Below are 15,774 nucleotides of genomic sequence, written 5' to 3' on the forward strand. Positions count from 1 at the left end.
TACTTGTGCCCGGCCTGTCCGGCCTGAATTTGTTTACGGGCTCACAAATATTAAGCCTGGCCTGCCCGACCTGTCTTAGTTTTTGGGTCGGGCGGCCCGGCCTGCCCCAATTTACACCCCTATCCGTGTCCCTCCAGAGACTACAATAAAACAACCGTTAGATCAACGAAATCAACTATAATAACTAAGCCCTAAATTAAACGGTGGGATGTATAACTCCTTAATAAGTATAAGTAGGAGTATATACTTTCCTGGATCCTTTTATATGTGCCTCCCCTCTAAGGAGAGTAAGAAACCAAAATCCTAGCCTCCTTCAAAACCACAGATCCTTTAATGATACGGATTAAATAATAGCAGGATCATCAACCCCAAACCATATCACCATGATGATCTTTCCTCTCAATGTTATGAAATCTTTGCTTGGCTTCCATCACTTGAGAATGAATCGCAACATTTTCCGTTTTTAACCATATCCTAATTGCTACCAAGTGATTTTTATTCCCCATCCTCTAGATCCTATTCGCAGAAACCTAATCCCATTTTTCGCATTCTTCAATTTTTACTTTTTTAATTTCTCTGTGAAATTAAGTAGAAAACAGTAAATATAGGGCTTTGAATCAAAATAAGAGAAGAAGGGAAGTGGTGGCACAGATTGATTGGTAATAATACTAATCAAAATTTGTCCTCTTGTTACTTTGAGTTAATAATACTAATCTTATTCTGATTATTTTCATCTTTCTGTTCAGAGTGGAGTAAAATTGTTCATAATGTCATTTAGTTGTTGTTTGTATGAGTAACTTTAAATCTTAGTGTAAGAGAAGAAAAGGAAATTGTATGACAAGTAAAAGACTTGGGATTTTCTAAGTTGATGTGCTTCAATTTTCTAAGAAATTGTTTCTGTCGACTATAGGTCAACGAAAAAGGTATGAAAAGGGATTTTTTCATTTTGTTAATATAATTAGGGATTTTCTTAAGTTAGTTCTTTTTGATGAATGCCCATGTTGTCTAGTACTGTGATTGATAGTTTAGTGGGTTAATTTGGTTTTGTTTTTGCTGTAATTTAGGATTTTGTTTTTAACCAGGAATATTTTAGTTTTTTTTTTTTTTCAATTGTCTCTGAATTTGTCGGGTTTGTCTTTCCATGAGTTGTTAATTGTTGCTGCAAATCTTGAAGTTGATGGATGAAGTGTTAATTTCTTGTTGTCCTGCTGTTGGGTTCAACTAGTGTGTTTTGTGTATACAGTGGTGCTTTTCATGAGTATCTTGAAGTTGTATTCAGAGTTGTTTACTGTTAGTGGTAAATAATTATGTAACTTGAATGTTGTATTATACTAATGCTTGTTTGTTGGGTGTATTGAAATGCAGGTACTATGGAGGATGATATATTTTCCTAATATAAAGACACTGCCAGACTTTCTTCCTCTTTTGTATCCAAAGAAAGTTAGCTCACAAAGCAGTCAACTCGGCTATCTAGTGTAGATGAAGTTTTATTTGCAGAAAGGTACCAAGGTGACGAGTCAATGGATTTGAATGAGGTTAACTGTAACAGTGATGATGAAGACCTGCCAGAACCAGTTATTGATTGCGATGACGAGATTAGGGTGACTGGTCAAATCCAATCAACGCTCGCATCAACAGTTGAGTCCAAAGAATTTGTTGTAGAAACTTGGAGGATAAATGGTGAATATAAGATGGCTGAAAAGATTGACGCAGTTGAAAAGTTATTTGTTGGCCAAGAATGGTTAAATTATGAACAATGCACTGATTATTTGAAGAACCTAACCAGAGACATGAACTGAAGTGAAGAACATCAGGAAGAAGCAGCATATTTGATGATTGTCTGTGGAAAATTTATTGTGCTGTGCTCCCCAATGGCCAAACTATACAATACAAATCTGGTCAGTTGTCTACTATCTGTTTTTTCTATTTTTTTGTGGTTGTGCATAAAACCATTTAGGATTAGGAGAAGTATCTTTATCCTATGTGTAGCAATATCTTAATCGCAAGATTTAGTAGTTGAAACTTATTGGTTAGTCCAGTGTACTAAAGTATATGTAATAGAGTGCAAACGATCTGTGATAGGTTCATAAACCACAGACAGGACATTCAGAATCTTAGGTGTGTCACCTTGCTTGATCATGAACAAAAAGTAGCAGTACTTTGGGCTGTTGTTGACGTTGCATGTCACATGTATATTGCAGGTCACTTCTTTCATACTTGTGAATCATTTCATGGGCTGAATCATCCTTCGGCAAATGCAAAATGGGTAGCAAAAGTTATGTTGGAGCGCTTTAAAGCTCATCTCTTACTACAAGCCTAAGGATTTCATGACCGAGGTAAAAAGATGCCATAAAGTTGACATTTCATACTATTCTGCATGGCATGGGTATCATTTAATTTTGGAAAAGATATTCGGTAGTTATGAGGTTGGATATAATATAAGATGATTCCTGCACTATGTCCGAGGTTTTTGATGAGAATCCTAGGAATATTGCTTACTACAAGACAGATGATAACGGGAGGTTAAAGTCACTCTGCATTGTCCATCTAGGATTAGATGGAACTCATATAAAAGGTAAATATGGTGGTACATTGTTGGCGGTTCTGGGACTTGATGCAAATAATGGTTTACTCCCCTTTGCTGTTTACAATTGTCAGTCAGAAAGCGGTTCTCAGTATATTTGCACCAGAGCTAAAGCAACATAAAAGGGCACTGATACTTAACATTCGTAAGTGACAGACAAAAGGGATTAGTAGAAGGTATTGCTAGAAATTTTGGAGATGTGAATCACTATCATGGAAAGAGCATAGAATTCATAGCATGGAGGGCAGCAAGGTCTTACAAGATTTGGATGGAAAGATTGGGAGAAGCCAAGGCATCTGCAGCAGAGTGGTTTATTGACAAACCAGTTGAGCAGTGGTCCCTTATTTGATAAGTTCACAAATCAGCCATCTTCTGAGTTTATAAATAGCAGCCCCGCAAAATATAAATATTTGTAATTGTAAATGTATAATAAACATCCTAACACAAAACCATAAGATCTATAGGAAACTTAGAATCTGTCGACATAATAAAAGGAAACTAAATAAGATGAATAGATGGTGATCAGATAAGAGAAGAAGCAGAGTTTGAAGAGTAGAAGATGATGAGACAGAAGAGAAAGAAAGAGGACGAAGAAGGAAGGCAAATAATAGGAGAAGAAGACGAGTGGTTTATTTTTTTTATTTATTTTTGAGTTGAAAAACAGCCTCCGGAGCCTGTGAGCTTCAATATTTTTTTTTTTTGTTGCAAAGCGCCCTTCACAAAGCATTTTGGGGCTGAGGCGCCAAAAAGTGTGATCTGATATCGCCCCAGAATGCTTTTTAAAGCCCGTTTCACAAAGCATTTTGGTGTTGGAACGCAAAAATGTGTGCCGTGATTCTTGCCCCAGGCCATAACCCTTTAAACACGCCAACTGGAAATCAATAGCCTTTAATTATATCAAGGATCATATTGGGCGAATCAAAATTTTCATCTTGACTGTTGTTCATAACTAGTTCCCTGAAATCATTTAAATCTGATCATCTGATCTAGTTGCTTGATTTCAATATAGATTTGGAAAAATAGAAGATGGCATATTCAGGAGGAAATCTAAGTTTTATGATTAAATTGCTGCCATCGCTTTTGATAGATCCAATGGTCAGACGATGTTGTAAACTTTGAGGCTGTCACATATATTGTTAGTGCTTGTTAATTAGGAGTGTGTAAACCATTAGGCTGTCGCATACGTGCACTTGTTAGTCGAGTCTAAGTAGCTTTACCTGACGCGGGTTGGTTTGTTAACCATGAAGGGGAAAAAGATTGATTTTCTAATAATACAGTTGATGCTCATTATGCGTGATTTAGTTTTGCTTTCAATTAACATGGATCGGTCTCTCGTTTTATTACGGTGAAATGCATTAAAGGACCTGCCATGTGAAAATAAAATAAAAATATGCACTGACAACAAAAGCCACTCACATTATCTTAAAATGCTCCTTCCTTATCTTAGCTTATTATTGACCGTCACTATCCAAGTCATCCTCACATGAGCTACAGGTGATCACCACATTTTGAGTAGGTGGTTCCTCAAAATGATAATAGCATCATTTAGAGTAGCTGGTTCTTTTTTTAGGTGATTTCCATTTATACGCTGTAGACTTAGCTGGATTTTGTCGATTTCAAACAACTGGTAATTAAGATTCCGAGATCATCTCGGCACCTTTAATTAAGTCTTTGATATGGGTATCAAAAGAATGCTATCATCATTCTTTCTGCCAATAAATATCGTCCCAGTGAGCCAAAAATCATTGTTGTATAAAAGAGCAGCAGAAGGATATAGCTTTAATATAGAAACGAGGTACAAAGAATAACTTGCATGCCACGTGTATGATTTCAGCAGCTTTTCCCTGGTTCAACAGTTGAACCAGTTTCTCCAGCAATCAAGAAAGAAAAAGCATCTAGCCTTTGATCTTCTCATCCTCAGTGATGGACGAAAATGGAACACGCATGAAAGAACACCTTGAATTTGAACTGAAGAATCGACGCGCAAAAGAGTAACTTTTAAGTGTTGTTTATCATTTCCTGGAACACAAAATTCATCATTTGTCAAGGGAAGTTAGCATCTCTACTTATCCCACAATCCCATTAAACATGATGGGTCCATAACAATGAGCACCACCTTTTATAAAAGTTATAAATTTCCCAAAATTTCACTCATAACAATATAGCTATGTCTTTCATGTACAGACTGTGTGCAGCGTGTTTAAGAAGGAATACATTTTCTTGTGGTGACAAAGACTTATTTCTGTGGTACAAAAGGACAAACTTTTTTGTACCACAGATATCAAGTCTTTGTCACCACAAGTAATGCCAGATGATTGAGACCTAATTATGGATTAATAGTTTTCCCTGCTTGTAGTTCTTTTGAAAGCATTTAGTTTAATGGTGATAAAAACTGCGTTAGAAAACATCAGCTTTTAGTACATACTGCCAAAAGCTAACGGTGGCCATGTCCAGTGAGTCTGAGGCTCTCATACATTAAGGCTGGTACTTGGTCTCTGGCACAGATTCGTAGTTCGTCTCTAGTCTTGTTGCACAACTTGGTATTCATTTTACTGTTACACACTAACGTACGGACCTTGAGGACTTGCATTCCTTTCTTGTTCTTGAGGTTCATGGGAACCCTAACGGTATGTTTCTTTCTCAAATCAGGTATGCTCTTGAGTCTTGACTTGCTTAAGAGGCCAACATGGTTGGAGCCATACTTGTTCTTCCAGAATACTTGGCTCATGTCATTGCTGCAGCTGAGATTGTTTGGACCTGTCATCTTCTAAAGGACCTGTGTTCTTTCTCACCTTCTCAAGCTGTTGTGGTAACATTAGTTCTATAATTCTTTCGTTTCCAAACCGGTGATGCTACATAAGAGCTTGCATGTTGATTTTCACTATATCAGGGAGCTGGTCATGGCCAAGACAATGAGGTCCATATATAACTGCGACAGAGTGCATACAGCCAGATGATACCACCAGTTCCCTTACACCTTTTGCTGACCATTCATTGAGCATATACTCTTTGTAAATCAATAATTATTAGGGTTAGTGAATATACAGTTCCATTTTCATATCATCCGATGTATACATGGGATTAACGTGTGCAGCCTAGCGTGGTTAAGAAGGAATACATTTTGTTATTGTGAAAGTCTGACAAAGACTTATTTATCTATGGTTACAAAAAAAGTTTATCCTTTTGAATCTAGTTTCTTCAGGTAGAAGGCAAAAATTTGGTCAGATTTTTGGGTAATAGGTCTCGCAATACTGACGAGGGAGGGCGAATGCCACCAGAATTTGAAGTCATGACTGACCTCGTACTTCATCGGTTTTTTATTTTCGCAGAATATCCTGCCCCTTGATTTCCATCAACCAGCAGTAGGTGTAAATCATTGGTAGAGTTTTTTCCACATCATTTATGTAAGAAAGACAAAAGTCTAAAAACTCCTGTTAAGTTTATGCCAGATGGTCGATAGACCTAAATATGGATTAATTAATTCTTTAACTTTAGGTTATCACAAATGCATATTTTGTCTCACACAATTCATGTATTTCAGATGTTGCCCAAATGAGAGACCTTAGCTGTGCGCTCATAAAGTTGGTATATTTAGCATCCCCCCTATAACATTGTTAGGACTAGCTAGGGATCATAATACATTTGAACCATCCTTTTAATTAATTGAAAGAAAACGAAATCAACGGTATGAAAATAATTCCTACTTTTTTAAATGTCCTTTTTTCTACAACTGAACGTAGTTCTGTAAGTTTCCTTGAAGGGAAAGTCTTTGAAACAGAATGCACTATGCCAGAATGTCACCATGCCTTAATCTAGAAAAATGAAAGTTCAAGGGTAGCCAGAAACATAATCACTTTTGAGAAATATGCTTTTTTATATTAAGGGGTTCAGTGAATCAGTAATTCACCTTCTTTCTCCCCTTCTCTGAGAATTTGTTAGAAGCTTCTCATATTCATTCTCTCTCCGGCAGTAGCAGCGGTGAGTGAAAGAAATGACAACGGAGTATTATTTTATAGTACATTCTAAGTAGTTTTAAAATGTGAATGATATCTCTGGATTGCTTTTTTTTTTTTTTTTGAAGTTTCTTTTTGCATTTCTTGGGGTTAGATTATTTATAAAGAAAAACAAGATCAATTTTCTTTCTTTGTATGATTGATTGATCTCTGTATAGTAATAGTATCGATACCATCTAAGAGTGTGGTTATTACAAACAGGCATTTCAAGGAATTTGGGCGGTTAAAAAAAAGTGCTTCCACTTAGCTTGGTAGGAAATTGCACGTCAATTTTGTTGTAGTTGCATTCTGAAAGGTGCTCGTCTTGTGCTTTGAAGGTAGTTAATGAGTGTTAACGTTTGAGTGTATTATTCAAGTTTATTCATCACGGGTTGAAATACTATTGTTTGGCAATAATTGCGCTTCATTTGGTTTTGTATCAAGATGTTTATTTCTCCGCAGTGCTTGGGAGGAGAATTTTTGTCTCTTTAACTTAACTGCATAATCATTTTTGACATCTCAGTTTACCATTGTGATAAGTTTCATCTCAAATCTTGCAGAAAAGAACTCAGTCCTGCGGGAATCCCGCATCGCGCGCAGGTTCAAGGTTCTACTTTGTGAGCGGTGAGTTTTTATTCTTGCTAGAAGTTGCAGTTATCTTGAATTTGCATGTTTTGGCAGCAAATTAGTTCAGATTGTAAGAATCTTCCTACCGCCTACCTAAGATTGTATTCTTGTCCTCATATGTTTTATCAAGTTCGGAAATCGCCTTTTGCTTTTTACCATCCTCTGATTTTGCCAATCTGTTTTCTCCAATCAAACTATGGCATGAGTTTGATTGTGTTTTGTGAAATGTTCCTTGGAATTTTTGTAGATTTGTAAGTCTTCTAAATCTTCTTTTTTCAGGTGTTGGCACCAGTGAAGTTATAATCTCAAGGATGAGGAGTATAAATGTACATCCACACAATTCTGGAGGAAACAACTATGAAATGGAAATGCCTAACCCAGATGAAGAAAATGTGATATTGAATTCTTTCAGAGGGTGCATGCCATGCACCACTCTGGAAGAACTCTCAAGAAGATTACTTGTCAACAAACAGACAGTATACATGTGGTGTGATCATTATAGGTCTCGACTATTGAGTCTGCTAGAGATACGAGAAGACGCCTGTGACAAACCTAATCTATTTAAACCACTTGATAAGAAGATGTCAGAGATAATGGTGTTCAAGCCTAATTACCACGTGAGAGACACAGGATTTGCTCCATTACCAGCTCCACGCCTTCTTCCCCTCCTATCAAAAGCTTCTGTCACTTACATCATTAAGGAGCTAAATAATATACATGTAAGTAGAAATTTCAAACTCTCCAAGCTTCATTAGACCACTCCATTTTCGATATAGTATTCTAATAATCCTCTACGTAATTTTGTTTCAGAAGAAAGAGAGAAAAAGGCCTGTCAGATCCTTTAATCCAGTTCGGGGTGAAAGCAGTAAGAAGAAAAAGAAGGTCCCTCCCGTTGCTGAAAACAGCTCTGTTGACGAAAGATTATCAGATGGAAATCGCGGAAAGCAACCAATGTCAGAGGAACAAAACCTTGCAAGAAAGCAAGTACAGAACGTATGCATAAGTTAACTTCATATTACTAGGAACAATTTTATAACTACTAGTCTGTTTTCTAAAGATTGTTCAGTTCACTTTTTGTTCATTTCCTAAATATTGTGCTTGTTGTTGATGCTGTAGCAAATTCATGACTTGGAGAAGAGCCAGACGTTAGAGGATATATCAACACTTGATGACTTGATAAATCCATCTAGCGATACTGATGAGGAACAAGTACTGAACGTATGCATAAGTTAACTTCATATTACTTGGAACAATTTTATAACTACTAGTCTGTTTTCTAAAGATTGTTCATTTCCTATCGCTGTACTTGTTGTTAATGCTATAGGAAATTCATGATTTGGAGGAGAGCCTGATTGTAGAAGATAAAATATCAACACTTCATGACCTGATAAATCCATTTGGATTGACTGGTGAAGCCGAAGTGCTTGAAGATGCCCGCGACTATATTCGATATCTTCATAACCAGATTGAGATGATGTATACTTGGCGTTATTATCACCTTAAAAATGATGTGCAGGCAAGTGATTCAATCTATTAATAAATGTGTTTTACAATTAGCACTTCAAGTATTCTGATATTTGCTATTTGTCAATCAGGTTGCTACTGGAGAGATTAGGAATGGCCTAACAGAAAGAGAACTCTGCCTCGTCCCTGTCTCCTTCACTCACAACATCAATTTACAAGATAAACCGTAATTAACATTCTCTTTTGCTGCAAAGTACTCAGACGTATTGACTCCGTGAATCAGATGATACCATAAAAACCTTGTGGATACAAGTAGATGACTCCTGGCATATTTTTTTCAATGTAGTAGTTGAAACATTATTAGGTTCACAGATCTAGATTGACTTGGTTCTGCAATTTTTAAATGTTTTAGTTTTCAATCCTCGAACCAATATTTCAGTTTCTTATCTTGTGTGTTATCTTCCTGTAACTACCTACTAGTATTTGATCTTAGGATCCTGATTTGTAAAACATATTTATTGAAGTTTGTTACTAAATTACAGAGATTTCTGTTTGCTGTGTGGAACTGTGGATTCAGAATATTTTGTCTTGTGGATTCAAGACAACAACCTTTATTTCGTGGATTCGAAACAGTGTTTTGAGGATTCAAAACACACCTTGTGGATTCAAGGTTTTAGTTAGCGTTACCGCTGCGTCATATCTCTTGCAGGAACTTGCAATATTAAAATCTTAGTAGGTAGAAAAAATCCATCTCTCGATTCCAATTATTCAAGCAAAAAAAGTTAAGCACAAAATCATAACCACTCTGTAGCTAATAACAACATCATGGTAATAGGAATTGAAGTATTATCTAATGAGCAACAGAGATATAACAGATCTTACTTGCGTTCTCGGGGGACCGATTTACTCAGTTGTCTTTCAGACTTTACTGCACACTATTCTTATTTTTCAAACCACCATGAATAACGTGTTCCGTCGATGGGCACAGCTGCGCAGCTGCACTCACAAGATTTAGGTGTAACTGCAAGATACAAGTAAAAACCTTTAGGATACTAGAAGTCATCTATAACAGTCGGTATTTACAAGTAAACCTAGCTAGCAGCCGCATCAGACCTGGACATTACGTAGTAAGACTAAGATGACATTAACAAAATGAAAATTAAGAATTGATACAAGCCAATAATCGTTAAGTACGCAAGTTTTGATTGACTACTCTAAACAGCTAATACAGGAAACATCACAAATTTTATGATTGACATGGGCATCATCGACATGGTAGACGAATTTTGCAAAATAAACAAAACTAAAACTTACAAACAAAATAAAGGAGAGGTCCGCAAGAACTACAAGCAATCTCCCATGTATACTAACACGTCTGCATTCTCTCATAGTGACAGAATATGATGACCCGATTTTCATGTGTTGCTGAACTTGGCATCTAAATGGACCCAGAAAGAAACACCTAGTAGCTTGACAAATTAACAATATTCGTACCAAGTCCATTTGACTTCTAAACATCAGTAATCTGTGCACTTATAGAACTTCAATATTCATATCAACTATTGCACCAGGATTGATAATCCTCTTACCAAGGACCAACCTATTCGCTTCCAATTTTTTCCCGTGAGAGATTCAACAGCTTTCCTCAACTTCTAATCCTGTAGCGATAACTCTAAATGTTAGCACAATACTTACTGTAATGACGCCAACTGTGCAATTTGAATGGAAGGGAAGATAAATTAAACAGACAATTAAGGAACAACAATGTGTTCAAGCAAATCAATGCTGCATACAACAAAATAACACAATCCCCGTAATATTAATGTCGACAAGGAATAAAAACTGCGGCTTTAAGTTTGTTCAAAAATGAGCAGAAAGGCAGTTAAATTAAATGGGCAATTAGGAAACAACAATGAGTTCAAGCACATCCATGCTGCATATAAAAGAAATAACACGATCCGAGTAATATTAATGTCCGACATGGAATAAATATGTGGCTTCAAGATTGTTCAAAAATGAGTAATACTATAATCCTGACCTATATAAAATACCAGAAAAATTGTGAACTCCGAGCTTACAATTTCAAAACTCCCAAGTGGAGTACAAGACAAAAAGCTTAAAGAGCTTATCCCAAAAGGCATCATTAGAATCCCAAACAGTATTGACTAAGCAATCAATTGAGTACTAGATATTGACATCAAGGTTACAAGGAAAACTCAATGTGCAGCTCCAGCAAAAGGTTTCTAAGTTTGTCCAGTGGATGAACTATAAGATGCTTATTCAAAAGAAGCCTCACCTCCAATGGCGGAACTATGATTTGAGACTAGGGGTGGCTTAAAAAAATAATTCTGCGCACATGTAAAGAAAGAGAAAAAGTTACCTTCTGTCTTCAGGCAATTGAACCTTGCTTCCACCTGGCTTGGGACAGCAGCTCCCTACCTGTAACAAAAGTTAATTCAATCAATGTTTCTGCTTAGGGAGTTAAGAGTCACAGACTCTCACAGGCTAACAATGGCGTGCAGTACTACAGGTCTACAGTTAGGTCAGGGGAGTGTCTGTACAGCTCTATTATATAAACACCATAAAAAAATTGTATGACAAAATGAATTTATAGGGCAATGGCCAGAGGGAAGGAAATACATATCTAGAGACTAATAAGCACTACTAAGGTAAGCATCTCAGCTAAGAAAACACATTTAACAAAGAAAATGAAAATGATAAATCACTGCCATAAAGCCGAATTAGATCGGATAGAAACAGACAATCAATCAATGGAACATTTCTTTAAAAAATGCAGTGTTCATCATAACAATATAAAATTCGAGTCCCAAGCCTAATTAGATAATCACATATTTATATCATGTCATCATCACAACAATTATCAAAGATTAAACTTAAAACATTCTACTTTTCAATTTCAATTATACAAAGTTACAAACCTTAGTGATGGTAATCTAAAATTATGAAAAACCCATCCCCATTCATGAAATTAAGCAATTAAGTTGATAGAATTTCATCTGATAACCCAATATATGACTATCAAATCTTATCACCTTACCTAGGGTTTCCTGTTTCCCTTCTTTTTCCCGCTCAAACTAAGAGAAGGAGATAAAATCTCTTCCCTCTTTTCGCGTAAAAAACTTACCCTGGGTTGGACTGGGCTCGAAGAAAATTGGGCTTGAATATGCCTCAGAAAGTTAGCAAACAAAAATGAAACCTGTTTTGAATTTTCGAGGCATACTCGTTTTTTTTCGAGGCATGTAAAATGATGATACCATCTAGGTTGTACCTATACGGGGTATCCTAGCAATAAGTAGATTACTAAGTTACCCTTAATTGTTTTAAATTACTTAAACCTAAACTAATCAAATTAAAACAAGAACATAAACCTAAACAAATCAAAATCAAAATCAGTTTAATTATCTTCCTCTTGTTCTCCCTCTCAAACTATTTGAATTTCTTTTCGTTGTTGACTAATGGTTTGCTCATAAATATTTGATCATTGATTAAAGTCACAATCGTAAAATCATTAGTAAAACGAAGTATCGCACTAAAGATACTAAACTATTGCACTAAAGATATTAAACTATCGCAAAATCCCTAATTGAATCTACCTTCGTTGTTGTTGTTTGTTTGTTTTTTTTTTTTTTTTTTTTTTTTTTTTTTTTTTTTTTTTTTTTTTTTTTTTTTGAAAAAGGCCATTACATGCTTATATTAAACATCAAAAACTAAAAACTACACTTATCACGTGGCAAGAAATTGGAGGGGAGTCTAGCAACATGCTGAGCCCCAACCGCTTTTTGAATGACAACACCTAATCTATGGAAAAGAAAATCTACAACTTTGACATTTGCATCATTATTAGCCATATAATTACGGAGTCTCTTTAGGAATTTGATAGTATCACCACCGATCTCGCCCAAAGTAGTGAAGGCAAGGACCCCAAATCCAAGCCCATGCTATGTGCATTTCTCAAGATACTTAACATGTTTACGATCGATAGCCCTAGTGAGAGCCTGCCCTGGGGTAAAAGCACGTACTCCATCACCTGTGAAGGGAGAGACACCAGTCACGTCCATACATACATCACACCCATCAATCCAGTTATGAACTAGAATATCTGCAGGTCTTAAATCCGAGCCAGTATTGGAGATGAGACCTAAGTCGACTTCATTCCTGGCAGGAACACTAGCACGGTAACATATGTCAGAAAAAGTGTCACGAGAAAGATCATGACGAAACTTAATCCCAATATCCTTGACACAATGTAGAGCGTGGTCTCCAAAAATATCCATGTCTCTACCACAACAAGGACAAGTGCTACCCTCTTCGAAAAGATGGATACCCAGTCTATAACACAAAACTGCGCTGAATTGTCTAGGACCTATCTTCTGATTAAGACCCTCAATCGGAACAGCCAACAAATAATCTTGTGCATGTTTAATCATGATGCATTGCCAAAGAGCAGCATCGCGTGCCGACAGATTAAAGTTAATCGGTAACTCTTTCGACACAGCACTAAAGTATCTAGCCGCCAGAGAACGCATAGATTGGGGGGCGGCATGAAGGATACTAAGTGGTGATTCAAAAATACCACATACTTGATTGTAAACACGTATAACATTCTCCAGACTGGGACTAAAACCAGACACTTCTTAGTGACGCAAAATATTACTCTGTTGCGAGGTAGTTTGTAAATTAGATGCAACATAACCATATTTCATAGTATCGTACATAGTATAAACACCTGCACCACCATGCTGAATAAGTAGAGTAACTAACCTTTGTTGAAGCTTACCATATCCTGGGCCATCTTCCGTGACAAGGTGCTGAAGATATGCCATCAAAAAATCATCGAACAAAGGCTGGGCTTCACTCAAATGTGTTGGTTTGGCTGTACGCATAGAGAAGTAGAGCCTAGACACCCCCTATAATTGCGCAGAAGAAGTAACTCACACTGTGGATACTTAAGCTTCTTGATATCCTTCATTAAGCCTACAGTTTTCTGAACTCTTTTAACCACAAATTCTTTACAGAACTGGTCATTCGTACTCACTGGTCCGCCTAGCAATTTTACGCCGTATGAGGGTATGCTAATATCCTCCGGGAAAATACCTGGCACAACACTTCTGGCATCAACTGTGGGCCAATAAATCTCAGTCTTAAACATATTAAGATGTAAGCAAAGAGACGAACCTTCTTGTTGCACTATCTTCAAGGCTTTAGCCACCATCAGGGTGTCGCTAATCAGAGTCCCGTCATCCAGGTACCAGGCCTGGAGTTCCAATTGACACTGACGCGCAATGCTGTGAATGAGAGGGTGTAAAGTTAAGGCAAACAGAAGAGGCCCGAGAGGATCCCCTTGTTGCATTCCTTGCGCAGAAACAAGAGTTTGGTCCATATAATACAACTTCGCAGGAGCTGAATAGCAAAACTCCACCCAATAAGAGATAGAAGGGAATTGTTTTCTAACCTCATTCAGCATAGCAGTGCGGTTCACCAAGTTGAAGGCATTGGAGAAATCCACAAGCATCATCGTACGTGTATTGGAGCCTCCATGAACCTCCAATATACGGTTGACAGAGTGGAGAATGGCTTCCCCTCCACAGGCCACATCAACACCGAAATGATAGTCCCCCAAATAGTCTTCCATCTCCTTTCCCACATGAGCAGCCACAACTTTCGACACTAAACGTCTCCATATCGTGCCGACGGAAATATGTCGTAATCCCCCACCTTGTTTGACAAGAGGCGTGAGTGGCGCAGACGCAACGAACACACTCAACTATGAGGGTCATAAGCCAGCCAACCAAATTTTAACAAGATTCGTGATGGAGGTAACCAACTCATCCGAAACAACAGCAGCAGAGCCACTAATAGCATCGATCAAGTGTTGAGCCCGTAGCCCATCTCTTCCACAAGACGTCCCCTAGGGGAACTCTTGATTTTGCTCAAGACCAAGTCTTTAGAAGCTAGCTTGAGTGGGAGGTTCAGAGGGAACTGCAGGTGGTGAAGCGTGTGGGTGTTTGCGACGCAAATCCTCCAATGTACCAGAATTAGAAGGAGCAAGCCCACTTGAAGTCAGAGTGCGGATAGCTGCTGTGTACATCCCAGAATTCATCTTCTTGCGACAAAGTCATAAGTTCTTAGCCTCTTTATTATCCTTTTTCTTCCTTTTGATCTTCTTCCATTGCTCCTGCCAAGCTTTTTGCTCTTCGAGAACTCGATGAACCAAGGCGGTATACCCATGAGTGTCAGAGCACATCGACAGAGCAGAATTGATGGATGCTATCTGTAGCTTTTTTCTATTACCTGAATGCTCCTCCTCACTACTCTTAAGGGTGTAGGTACGAAGGACACAAACAGGGAAGAGCAAAAGCTGAATCCACAGTGTGATATCCTTAGGGTTGTGGATGACTCGTTGTATAGCCGTGTTGAAAGTGCGAGCAAAGAAGAGTTTGCATTTAGCTGGGATACTAGAAACAGTTTTGATTTGTTGACGAAGCACATTTTCCAGTAAATCCAAACTCAAACAAGTTAGAGGATCCGATGTATGTTGAGATGGACTGTCGCATGGGAGTACATCTACAGGGCAAGGAATATCATGAATTAAAAAATACACATCAATTCCATTGAACGGACCTTTCGTTACCACCCCTTTATGGTTTCTGCAAGAACTCCGCCAGACCTGTAAACGCATGCATTGTGTACAAAGCCACATCTTCAGTTGACGCAAAAACTCTTCCCAATGCTTGTAAACTCTGTTGTTACTGCTGATTCTTCCACGACAAACAGTTTTGCACTCTTCGTTAGGGTAGTGCTTATCACGCAGGTGTGTAAGTAATGAGCCCTTGGTGTAGCCTCTTCCTCGAACACCATCAGAGCATTTATAGAAACCAGTGAATGTGCAATGGTAACGTGCGTCATCAGAGGACTCAACATCATGGCATGCATCATCACAAGGTTTAACGTCGTCTTCAATGGTGACTGAAGTGGAAGAACCTCTTGTTTTTACCATGACAAATCAAAAGCCCATGTGAAAACCCTAGCTGTGCAGGTAGAGATGCAAATATAAAAACTCGGAAAGAGGGGAAGAAGATGAGACAA

At 37.7% G+C, this 15,774-nt stretch overlaps 1 protein-coding gene and 2 long non-coding RNA genes across 6 annotated transcripts; 2 read left to right on the plus strand and 1 right to left on the minus strand.

Annotated features, from left to right (window-relative positions):
• The first annotated feature begins 239 nt into the window (after positions 1–239).
• Positions 240–3,467, plus strand: LOC113314402. The gene is made up of 3 exons (XR_003342390.1): positions 240–659; positions 1,366–1,898; positions 2,202–3,467. It is a non-coding gene; the product is annotated as an uncharacterized LOC113314402 (long non-coding RNA).
• A 3,036-nt stretch (positions 3,468–6,503) lies between these two features.
• On the plus strand, positions 6,504–9,192 carry LOC113307566 (transcription factor bHLH103-like). Of its 3 annotated transcripts, none has more exons than XM_026556001.1 (7): positions 6,504–6,562; positions 7,137–7,200; positions 7,483–7,922; positions 8,014–8,196; positions 8,320–8,421; positions 8,528–8,719; positions 8,799–9,192. In XM_026556001.1, exons 3-7 carry the CDS (start codon positions 7,515–7,517, stop codon positions 8,895–8,897), a joined length of 984 nt encoding a protein of 327 aa, XP_026411786.1. In that variant the 5' UTR covers positions 6,504–6,562; positions 7,137–7,200; positions 7,483–7,514; the 3' UTR covers positions 8,898–9,192. The 3 variants fall into 3 exon arrangements, with proteins under 3 accessions (XP_026411786.1, XP_026411788.1, XP_026411787.1); XM_026556003.1 differs by having other exon boundaries at positions 8,320–8,412; XM_026556002.1 differs by lacking the exon at positions 6,504–6,562 and adding an exon at positions 6,823–6,914.
• LOC113307568 lies at positions 7,993–11,763 on the minus strand. 2 transcript variants are annotated; one of them, XR_003339181.1, is made up of 5 exons: positions 11,726–11,763; positions 11,048–11,106; positions 10,257–10,325; positions 9,550–9,688; positions 7,993–8,110 (listed from the first exon to the last, which is right to left on the minus strand). It is a non-coding gene; the product is annotated as an uncharacterized LOC113307568 (long non-coding RNA). The 2 variants fall into 2 exon arrangements; XR_003339182.1 differs by having other exon boundaries at positions 8,065–8,172.
• Between the last annotated feature and the right edge of the window lie 4,011 nt (positions 11,764–15,774).

The sequence above is a fragment of the Papaver somniferum genome, chromosome 9 (genome assembly GCF_003573695.1).
Source record: "Papaver somniferum cultivar HN1 chromosome 9, ASM357369v1, whole genome shotgun sequence".
NCBI classification, from domain to species: domain Eukaryota; kingdom Viridiplantae; phylum Streptophyta; class Magnoliopsida; order Ranunculales; family Papaveraceae; genus Papaver; species Papaver somniferum.

Bases quoted from the DNA above. Each gene is read 5' to 3' on its own strand.
- LOC113307566 (XM_026556001.1), top strand. From the start codon at position 7,515: ATGAGGAGTATAAATGTACATCCACACAATTCTGGAGGAAACAACTAT. The intron at 8,422-8,527 runs GTATGCATAAGT...TTAATGCTATAG, and splicing joins ATGAGGAACAAGTACTGAAC to GAAATTCATGATTTGGAGGA. The intron at 8,720-8,798 runs GCAAGTGATTCA...TTTGTCAATCAG, and splicing joins ACCTTAAAAATGATGTGCAG to GTTGCTACTGGAGAGATTAG.